We start from the raw sequence: 10,698 nt of genomic DNA, 5'->3' as shown, positions 1-10,698 counted from the left end.
CTGGCTGCCTTGGTTCCGCACAGCCTTCCATGGCCAGGCAGGGCCTTCCTCACCGCCACTGCCAGGCCCTTGTCTCTGAACTGTCACCCCAGCGCGCCTCTGAACATTCCATGTCTTCCTGGCTTAACTTTTTATTCCAATGACTGAGCACCTATACAAGCCTGGCCGTATGCCATTTTAGCCCCTCACCACCACAAACTCCAGGACGCTTGTCCTAATCTTTTTTTTTTTGAGACAGAGTCTCACTCTGTCACCCAGGCTGGAGTGCAGTGGTGCGGTCTTGGCTCACTGCAACCTCCGCCTCCTGGGTTCAAGCAGTTCTCCTGCCTCAACCTCCCAAGTAGGTGGGATTTACAGGTGTGTGCCACCACGCCTGGCTTTTTTTTTTAAGTAGAGATAGGGTTTTGCCATATTGGCCAGGCTGGTCTTGAACCCCTGAACTTGTGATCTGCCCGCCTCAGCCTCCCAAAGTGCTGGGCTTACAGGTGTGAGCCACCGCGCCCAGTTAGGGTGCTGTCCTTATTTTATAGACCTGAAAGCTGGGGCATTTTCCCCACCAGCCCCCCATTCCACCTTGACTGAAAATGTAATCAGGGAAGGGAGCTCCAGCCACAAAGTCATCTCCAGGTTTGGCCTCAGTGAAATTAAGCTCTCATTTGCTTAAAAAAGGCTGGGTGTGGTGGCTCACGCCTGTAATCCCAGAACTTGTGGGAGGCCCAGGTAGGGGGATCGCGAGGTCAGCAGTTCGAGACCAGCTGGCCAATATGGTGAAACCCCATCTCTACTAAAAATACAAAAATCAGCCAGGCGCAGTGGCAGGTGCCTGTAATTCCAGCTACTCAGGAAGCTGAGGCAGAATTGCTTGAACCCAGAGGCGGAGGCTGCAGTGAGCTGAGATCACGCCACTGCACTCCAGCCCGGGTGACAGAGCAAGACTCCTTCTCAAAAATAAATAAAGAGAAAAGAAGAAAAAAGAATATGGGACCCTTATTCAAAACCACACACCCTCCCTTCTGAATGTGTGAAGTATAAGAACACCGGGCGCAGGGTGCCCCTTCCCCAGTCCTGTCAAGAGAATGGGGGTGGGAGTGTCCAGTCCACCTCTTCCCTCCCAGGCCAGCCAGGACCGCCGTCAATAGCCCTCTGGCTGGGATCTGCAGTCTGGGCAGTGTCATGGAGCATGGGAGAGGTGGGTGTGAAACCCCAGTGACGTCCTTAGCTGGGAGTGCTTGGCTCTCAGTATTTCTATCAGCAAAACATTTTAAAACAACATAGTATTTGCTTCGCCTAGCTGCAACACATCCCGTAAGATAACTGTCTCAAGGACCCATTGACCCCTGGCCTCAGATCCAAGGAATGAGCCATGGCCGTCCCGGCCGGCTGCCCTCCTCACCTATGCAGGTGCTCAGGGCCGCTAGCTGGGGTGCCAAGCCCTGCTGGATGGCAGACAGTGCGTGCGAGCATCACAGTCCACTGGAAGAGGCCGGGGGCCCCACTTTAGAGATGAGGAAGCCAAAGCAGGGTGGGTGTGGTCCCTGTGGGGGAACTTGGGTGTCATGGTCAGGAGAAAATGCCCTGTCTGGTTAGAAGAGGGAACAGGAATGGAGGACTGGGGCGGCCAAGTCCAGGGCAGGGGACAGAACCAGAAGCACTTCAGGGGTCGTGCTGCTGGACTCCTGAGGCAGAGGCTGGGGAGTCAGTGGGAAGCCAAGCAGGGCCACCCAGGGAAGGCAAGGGGCCAGCTGGAGTGAACAGACAGCAGAATTGGGGGAGGGGAGCACAGCATGACAGACCAGTCCTAGAGGGGCTCCTAGTAGATCCTGTTCAGGCTCAGTTTTTGGCCAAAAGACAGGGAGAGAAAGAGCTAAGGGGGCATCTGGAGAAAAGGGGGCCCAAGGGCCAGGAAACAAGGGAGGAGGCTGAAAGCCTAAACCCAAGCCTGGCTTTACCAGGAGGCAAGGACTAGTGCCAGACACCAAAATGCCGAAAGTGAAGGTGGCTTCTATGCAGGTCCTCTGTGCAGGAACTGCAGGGCCATGAGCCTCTGAAAGCTCAGAGCAAAGCGGTGCTCGGGGAGAGAGGGCTCTGAGGGGCCTGAAGGCCCAGGCAGCAGCTGCAGCACCACGCACATCCCCAGAAAGCCTCATCCTGACCAGTGGTGTGGGGCCCACGGCTGTCTCAGGGTTTCCAGGCGGCAGCACCTGGGGAAGGTGCCTCCTGCACATGCCCCCACTCCTCCAGCCAGAGCCCAGGGAAGGCAGACAAGCAGCAGCAGGGACCCTAAACCATCTTTTATTGCGCACTTCAGCCGTGAGACGGGCTGGCCTGTGCGCCTAGGCGTAGTATTGTAGGTTGGCTTTCTTCTTGGCCTGCACCTCCAGGATGCCTTCCATGTAGTCCTCGTGGGTAAGCTCCGTGGCACCCCTGCGCAGTGCGATCATGCCCTGCAGCCGGGACAAACAGAGTCTAGGTCTGAACGCCTGAATGCCTTCCCTGGCTCCCTGAGGCTCAGGCCTCTTCCCTCAGCCGTCTCCACCAGCCAAATGCCCCCATCCTGTCCAGGGAGGGGGCAAGAAGGCACAAAGCGACGCACCCACCCCAGCTGACCACTCACCGCCTCCACACACACAGCCTTGCACTGGGCCCCATTGAAGTCATCTGTGCAGCGGGCCAGCTCCTCATAGTTCACGTCAGGACTGGGGAGAGGACAGATACCACAGGCTCAGTGGCTTATGCGGGATGGGCAGAGGGGCCAAATGTCCTCCCCAGGCCCTGTCAAGCAACAAAGTCAAGTCGCCCTGTGATGAGAGGCAAGTCCCTTACCCAATGCGCCTTGTTTTCTTCTCAGTACAAGATGTGGGGGATGAAGGGAGGAAGTTAATGCAGGTTATAACAGGTTATTTCTAGGGTCTCTTGAGCTCTGGCCTTCTAGAAATCTGCATCTGGGACTCCAGGGACTGACTGTCCTCATCCTGTTCCCAGCACTGCGCTTGACACTGTCACATCTAATCCTTACCACGACCCTGTGAAATCGGTGCTATCATCCCCAAGTCCCAAATAAGAAAAGCGAGGCTGAGGCCGGGCGTGGTGGCTCACGCCTGTAATCCCAGCATTTTGGGAGGCCAAGGCGGGCGGATCACAAGGTCAGGAAATCGAGACCATTCTGGCTAACAAGGTGAAACCTTGTCTCTACTAAAAATACAAAAAATTAGCCGGGCATGGTGGCGGGCGCCTGTAGTCCCAGCTACTTGGGAGGCTGAGGCAGGAGAATGGCATGAACCCAGGAGGCGGAGCTTGCAGTGAGCCGAGATCGCGCCACTGCACTCCAACCTGGGCGACAGAGCAAGACACGGTCTCCAAAAATTAAAAAAAAAAAAAAAAGTGAGGCTGAGAGAGGGCATGCCACCTGCTGAGAGTCATACATATCTGAACTCAAGTCCATCTGGTCCCGGCCATTCCTGGAGTGTGTTAATGGGCTGAGGTGTGAGGCCAGGAAACTGAGTGCCTCTAGCCTCTGTGCCTTCAGATGAGGGGTGGAGTCTAAGGAGCAGAGCACCCAGAATTACGACCTGGGCCCTGGCAAGATGTACATCACACAACTGAGGAGAAACAGAGGCTGGCATGTGGAACGGTGCTGTGTGTGCCTGGGGCCTGGGAGGTGGTGGTTGTGGAGGCTGGGGAAGCTCAGTACAGAGAAGTGTGGCAGAGACATCCTCCTGCGCCTGTTCAGGTCTCTGTGCCCTGCCCGTGCTCCTGCTCACCTGACGTTCATCTTTCGGGAGTGGATCTGCATGATTCTGGCCCGGGCCTCCTCATTGGGCATCGGGAACTCTATCTTGCGGTCCAGGCGGCCCGAGCGGAGCAGGGCGGGGTCCAGGATGTCCACCCTGTTTGTGGCTGCAATTACCTGAGGAAGAGAAGCCACAACTTGAAAGGAGCAAAGTGTTCACAGATGGGCAGACACGGTCAAAAAAGGCAGAGAGGCAGCCCCCAGAGTGCAGGTGAGGCACATGGGATGTTAAAGACAGATCCTAATTCTCATTCCACCACTCGCTAGCTGGGGGCCTGACAGCTCCTGACCTCTGAGCCTCATCATCTTCGCCTGGGAGTGCTAATACTCACCTTAACTTGGGTGTTGGGCTGGAAGCCATCCAGCTGGTTCAGAAGCTCCAGCATTGTCCTCTGCACCTCCCGGTCCCCAGCCTTCTCACTGTCAAAGCTAGGGCACAGGAAGCCCGAGATGCTGGTGAGGGCACAGCTTAGGCAGAGTCCTCCCCTCCTCCACCCCCTGGAAGCCTCACCTAACCCGTCCAGGGCAGGGAAATTGCTCACTCAACTTGGGGCCCCCAGCCCAGGGACTGGCACATAAAAAGTGTCATTAATTGTTGACCACATTCAGAGACTGAAGAGACTCCTAGAATCAGGTGCTGGGCTGAGGATAAAACAGTGGGCAAGGCTGGGCGTGGTGGCTCACGCCTGTAATCCCAGCACTTTGGGAGGCCAAGGTGGGCCTATCACCTGAGGTCAGGAGTTCGAGACCAGCCTGGCCAACCAGGTGAGATGGTGAAACCCCATCTCTACTAAAAATACAAAAATTAGCCAGGCGTGGTGGCAGGCACCTGTAATCTCAGCTACTCGGGACACTGAGGCAGGAGAATTACTTGAACCCAGGAGGCGGAGGTTACAGTGAGCCGAGATCACGCCACTGCACTCCAGCCTGGACGACAGAGCGAGACTCCATCTCAAAAAAAAAAAAAAAAAAGCAAAACCAGCCACTGCTTGGGCTGTTACTGTGATGAATGTACACTTGCAAACTGAGCTAACGCTTAGAAACACAGGGATCTGGCCCAGCCTTGGACAGTGCTGTACGGGAAAGCCCAGGCAGCCATCCCCCAGGAAGTATCCCTGAGGCTGAGATATGAAGTTTGAAAGCACACCAGCTAGGCAACCAACCAGTGGAGAACAGGGCAAGAGCCACGGCGGGCCTGAAACACAGGAAACACCGTGGCAGGAGTCCAGAGCAGGGGAGGCTGGGGACAGGCACGAGATGAGGTTGAAGGTGCAAAAGGGCAGCACACGTTGAGCCTTGCAAGTACAGTATTTATCCCAGGGAGCAACAGGGAGGCCCAGGAAGGGTTTTTTTTTTTTTTTTGAAACGGAGGCTCACTCCGTCATCCAGGCTGGAGTGCAGTGGCACAATCTCGGCTCACTGCAACCTCTGCCTCCCAAGTTCAAGTGATTCTCCTGCCTCAGCCTCCCAAGTAGCTGGAATTACAGGCACGTGCCACCACACCCAGCTAATTTTTCTATTTTTAGTAGAGATGGGTTTCACCATGTTGGCCAGGCTGGTCTCGAATTCCTGACCTCAAGTGATCCGCCCACCTCAGTCTTCCAAAGTGTAGGGAATATAGGAGTGAGCCACTGCACCCAGCCAGGAAGGGTTTTTAACAGGATTGGTTTATGTCAGGGACCACTGTGGGTTCATGTGAGCAAGGTGGCCAGATTCCTGCTTTGGCTTTTTTTGTTTTGTTTTCTTTTTTTTTTTTGAGACAGAGTCTCACTCTGTCAACCAGGCTGGAGTGCAGTGGCACAATCTTGGCTCACTCCAATCTCTGCCTCCCAGGTTCAAGTGATTCTCGTGCCTCAGCCTCCCGGGCAGCTGGGACTACAGGCGCCCGCCACCACGCCCAGCTAATTTTTTGTATTTTTAGTAGAGACAGGGTTTCACCATGTTAGCCAGGATGGTCTCGATCTCCTGACCTCGTGATCCGCCTGCCTCGGCCTCCCAAAGTGCTGGGATTACAGGCGTGAGCCACCACGCCCGGCCCAGATTCCTGTTTTGAAAGGAACATGCTGGCAGCTGTGGGAATGAATGGCTGGGGAAACAGGGAGGCTGTTGATCAGGAGTTAGGAATTTGAATCTCAAGAGTTGAGGAGCCACCATCCAGGGGCAGGAGGGGATACAGGGTGGGAAGGAACCACAATTTAGCACAACTGAGAGTCAACCCACTTCCCCCCACCGCCACAGACATCGCTAGGGACCCTTGGCCCTCCCTTACCGCTTGGTGCCAATAGCATCCAACTCATCAATGAAGATGATAGAGGGTGCTTTCTCCTTGGCCAGGGCAAAGGCATCCCGGACTAGCTTGGCACCATCTCCAATGAACATCTGCACCAGCTGGGGGCCAGCCAGCTTTAGGAAGGTGGCCTGGCAGGAAAAGGTGGTAGAGTCAGGTCAAAGGCAGACCCTTTGAGCCCATCTGGTAGAGTTTCTGCTCCTGCCCACTTCCCCCGCATCCCTCCCAAAGTACTCACCTTAGTCTGTGCGGCACAGGCCCGGGCCAGGAGGGTCTTCCCCGTCCCTGGAGGCCCATACATCAGCACCCCTTTTGGAGGTTGGATCCCCAAGTTCTCAAACTTCTCCTTGTGGTTCATTGGCAAGACAATGGCCTCCACCAGCTGCCAGGAGGAAGTCCTGGGTAAGGAGATGAAGCCCTGAGGGCTTCTACAGCCCAACCCTTCATGGCTCCACTCTAATCTGCATCCCTCCTACTCTAACTCAGGGACACGCCCACTTCTTTCCCCATATCAGGAGGACACAAGGCCGGGTGCGGTGGCTCACGCCTGTAATCCCAGCACTTTGGGAGGCCGAGGCGGGTGGATCACGAGGTCAGGAGATCGAGACCATCCTGGCTAACACGGTGAAACCCCGTCTCTACTAAGAATACAAAAACATTAGCCGGGCGTGGTGGCGGGTGCCTGTAGTCCCAGCTACTCAGGAGGCTGAGGCAGGAGAATGGCGTGAACCCGGGAGGCAGCGCTCATAGTGAGCCAAGATCATGCCACTGCACTCCAGCCTGGGCGGCCGAGCAAGACTCCATTTCAAAAAAAAAAGAGGACACAGAACACTCATCCCCACCCAGGCTGGCTATGGACTCTCCAGGAACAGGAGTATATGGCAGAAAGACACTTGGCCAGGGGCTGGGAGCAGTGGCTCATGCCTGTAATCCCAGCACTTTGGGAGGCCAAGGCAGGTGGATCACCTGAGGTTGGGAGTTCGAGACCAGCCTGACCAACATGGAGAAACCCCATCTCTACTAAAAATACTCCGCTAAAATTAGCCAGGCTTGGTGGCGCATGCCTGTAATCCCAGCTACTCGAGAGGCTGAGGCAGAATTGCTTGAACCCGGCAGGCGGAGGTTGCAGTGAGCCGAGATCGCGCCATTGCACTCCAGCATGGGCAGTAAAAGCAAAACTCCATCTCAAAGAAAAAAAAAAAAGACAGTGGGCCAAGAACCAGAAGCCTGAGCTCCAGTCCTGGCTCTGGTCTCTCTGTGATCCTGGGCAAGGCATTTAAACTCTTTGGGCTTCAGTCTCCTCACCTGTCACATGGCACCCCTCCCTTCCTCCCTAGGTTGCTATGAGGATGAAAGACACATTAGGGAGATGAGCTGCATCAATGGCGTGGAGAAACTAAAAGGCTGACAAGGCGCTGGCAGCTGCCGTGCCTCCCTCACCTCCTGGATCTGCTTGTCCAAACCCCCAATGTCACTGTATTGCTCCGTGGGCCGCTCGTCCACCTCCATGGCCTTCACCCGCGAGTCATACTCTGTGGGCAGCGTCTCCAGGATCAGATAGGAGTCTTTGTTCACACCCTAAGGACACAGCACAGGGCCTTCAGATTTGGCCCAGCTCAAGGGCTACCCAACTGACTGGGTGACAGGTGTCTGCAGAGGGAAAGACATAGGACTGGGCAATACAAGAATCAAACAGCAAGTAGGCAGAATCCCAGACTCTCTGAGCTGTTCTGCCAAGATTCAGAGCCAACAGTGACCTGGGGCGGGTGCAGGGGCTCAGCTAGTCACCAGAAAAGCACTGCCTGGGCTCAGGCCCCACTCACCACCAGGTCTCCTGGCTTTAGCTTTTCAGCATCCACCAACCCAATCACAGGAAGAAAGTACGTCTGTGGACAAGTTACAGGGGCAGTCTCAGTTAGTGTCCTCAGGGAAGGCTCCCTAGTCCTGTGCCACATCCGATCCTCACCCTCCTCCAGTCTCTCATTGCTGAGCCACGCTCACCTGTCGTGTAGAGGTTTTGATCACAGCACACTTGCCCTTCCTCTGGGAGTCCAGGTCAATATTGGCACCATCCTCCTCTTGGTCATTAGGATCAACATCCAGGAGCTGGGAAGGAAAAAATACTCAGCCCCTTGAACTCCCCAAGGCCCAGTGCTTCCTAAGACAGTTCCTAATACCTGCAGGGCTGGCCATCCCTACCTCCCTCCTCCAACAGCCCTGAGCCCACCAAACGTGGGTGCCCGTGCTAAGCCCAGGGATTGATCTCTGTGTAAGTGCTGCTCCTCTGCACAGGGCTCATCTACCCCGGAGGAGACATAACCAACAGAAAAGGAGACACGTGAGACTTCCCAGGCCTTTGCAGGCCCCTGTCTTCCCCATGAAAGTGCCCCAGGAGGTGTAGCTCTGACATGCAGTTTGGCCTCAAAACCTCCACCCACTCTTTCCCTAGCGGCCCCACCCCAGGCTGTCCCCAATCCCCGCTGACTCCCTCTCTTCCCCTCCACATACACACACACCTCGATGACGTTGGAGACAAGGTACGGCAGGGTCTTGTTCACTTTGATTTTCTCACTGTTCTCTTTTATCTTGTCCTTCATGGCTTGGAGCTCATGGGTGACTCTCAACACTTCACTCTTCATGATCTGAGATGAGGAGGGGAGGAGGAGCAAATATAAGCCCTGGCACAGCTTATGCTAGAGCCCTGTAACTAGTGAGGTCCAGGGTGCCCAGGGGACCCTGCCGCATCCATTCATCCAGCTCTGAGGCTCTCTGAAGGTAGAGTCTGACTGTGTCCACATCCTGCAGAAGTCAAAAGAGGAGGCCAGTTTGGAAACCTCCTGGTGAAATAGTGGTAGTATTGGAATAAAAGCAGGCCTCCGAGACAGGCAAATATAGGTTTTAAGTTCTGCCTCTTAGTAAGAACTGGGTGATTTATCGCAGTACAAACCTCTCTGAGCCTGTTTCCTCATCTGTAAAATAGGCATTTTACTAAAAGAAGGATTCTTGAGAGGATTATTCCCAGTTCTCACTCGGAAAGGCAATCTGATAACTTCTCATCTCAGCCCAGGTCTCCCACCATCCCCTGCCTGTCTTCTTGTCCCTTTTAAGGCTTAGTTTTCTTTCCTCTCTTCCTGATACGAGGGGGAAGCCCGAGCCCCATGTCTCCCCCAGGGTGCCCGAAAAGGAAGTAGGAGAGGCGACTCGGATCGCCGGGGCCTGTCCTGTGGGGGCTCCATCGCCCGCACAGGAGCTGTGCGCCCACCTTGATCTCACTGTCCAGCAGCCGTGTGCGCTGGATGATCTCCTCCGTGGACATCTTGAGCACCTCCTCCCCAATTCCATCTTGCTGTAAAAAATTATTTGTTTATTTATATATTTACTTTTACTCAGGACAAGCATCCCTCGTTCTCCGAACCCACTCACAGCCTCAGTTTCCACGCCCATAAAACGAGGATGGAGTCAGGACCCCTGCCCACATCCCAAACGACCCCGTCCCCGGGACCGGGCCAGACCTTGACCCCCAGCCACCTCCTTCCCTCTTGTCAATGGCGTCTCCCTGCGGGCCCCGCTTCCCGGACCGCCAGCTCGCCCGGTGCCCACCTCGGCTTCATCCCACACGGTCGCCATTTTCTCCTGCCGAGTCACTGGACTCTCAAGATTCGGCAGCAGATTCATTTCCTGGAGGAGCGGGCAGAAGATGGGACCAGGCGGGAGCCGCAACGGGAGATTAATACCGTCTTTCTTAAAGCCTTCTCTTGACCAGTGGAAAACCTCTCCCCACAAATCCCGACTCTTGACCGGACCAGCTCCGGCCGTGCTGCGGAGCAGCGAATCTGCCTTCCCGATTCCAAAGACCAACCCCTGACCACAGGCCCCGCCCCCGCGGCCTCTGAAGCGTTCCCGCCCGCGTCCTATTTTTGCCGGGCGCGAGAGGTGGGGCCTCTATTGGCCGACACGCGCGTTGGGGGCGGGGCCAAGGTGTAAAACCGGAAAGGGAGGGAGAAGGGTGGTATCCGCGAGGGCCTTTGGGAAATGTAGTCTTTAATCTGGCCCGTGACAGATGCTTGCGGAGGGGCGCATTCAAACTCAGACCGTGACCCCGCTAGGAATAAGGGGATTTACACAATGACACTGCCTCCCAATTCATAAACGACATAGGCCAGCCGTGTTCAAAGGGCCAAAAAGGCATGCCACCTCAGTCCGCATTTTTACAATTATTTAAGTACAAGCTGGCCACCCGGAGTTACGGGAGGGAATCATTAACCAGCTTTAAAGAGAAATCGCTGCTGCTCCTAACCTCAGAGCAGGCTTCAAGGAATTGTCCACGTGGGAAGAACTCAATTGACCATCAGCCTCTACGATTAAAAACATTATGACTCGGGCCGGGCGCGGTGGCTCACGCCTGTAATCCCAGCACTTTGGGAGGCCGAGGCGGGCGGATCACGAGGTCAGGAGATCGAGACCATCCTGGCTAACACGGTGAAACCCCGTCTCTACTAAAAATACAAAAAATTAGCCGGGCGTGGTGGCGGGCGCCTGTAGTCCCAGCTACTCCGGGCTGAGCCAGGAGAATGGCATGAACCTCGGAGGCGGACCTTGCAGTGAACAGAGATTGCGCCAC

At 55.4% G+C, this 10,698-nt stretch overlaps 1 protein-coding gene across 2 annotated transcripts; it reads right to left on the bottom strand.

Moving 5' to 3' along the window:
• Window positions 1-2,276: 2,276 nt before the first annotated feature.
• Window positions 2,277-10,004, bottom strand: PSMC3 (proteasome 26S subunit, ATPase 3). Of its 2 annotated transcripts, XM_054439590.2 has the most exons (12): window positions 9,678-10,004; window positions 9,340-9,423; window positions 8,594-8,719; window positions 8,079-8,183; window positions 7,901-7,963; window positions 7,518-7,655; window positions 6,316-6,459; window positions 6,060-6,208; window positions 4,123-4,219; window positions 3,762-3,907; window positions 2,615-2,696; window positions 2,277-2,444 (listed from the first exon to the last, which is right to left on the bottom strand). In XM_054439590.2, exons 1-12 carry the CDS (start codon window positions 9,750-9,752, stop codon window positions 2,334-2,336), a joined length of 1,320 nt encoding a protein of 439 aa, XP_054295565.1. In that variant the 5' UTR covers window positions 9,753-10,004; the 3' UTR covers window positions 2,277-2,333. The 2 variants fall into 2 exon arrangements, with proteins under 2 accessions (XP_054295565.1, XP_063526982.1); XM_063670912.1 differs by having other exon boundaries at window positions 2,277-2,696; window positions 9,678-9,946.
• Between the last annotated feature and the right edge of the window lie 694 nt (window positions 10,005-10,698).

This window comes from Pongo pygmaeus, chromosome 9 (genome assembly GCF_028885625.2).
Source record: "Pongo pygmaeus isolate AG05252 chromosome 9, NHGRI_mPonPyg2-v2.0_pri, whole genome shotgun sequence".
NCBI classification, from domain to species: domain Eukaryota; kingdom Metazoa; phylum Chordata; class Mammalia; order Primates; family Hominidae; genus Pongo; species Pongo pygmaeus.
This window is presented reverse-complemented; position numbering and strand designations above follow the sequence as displayed.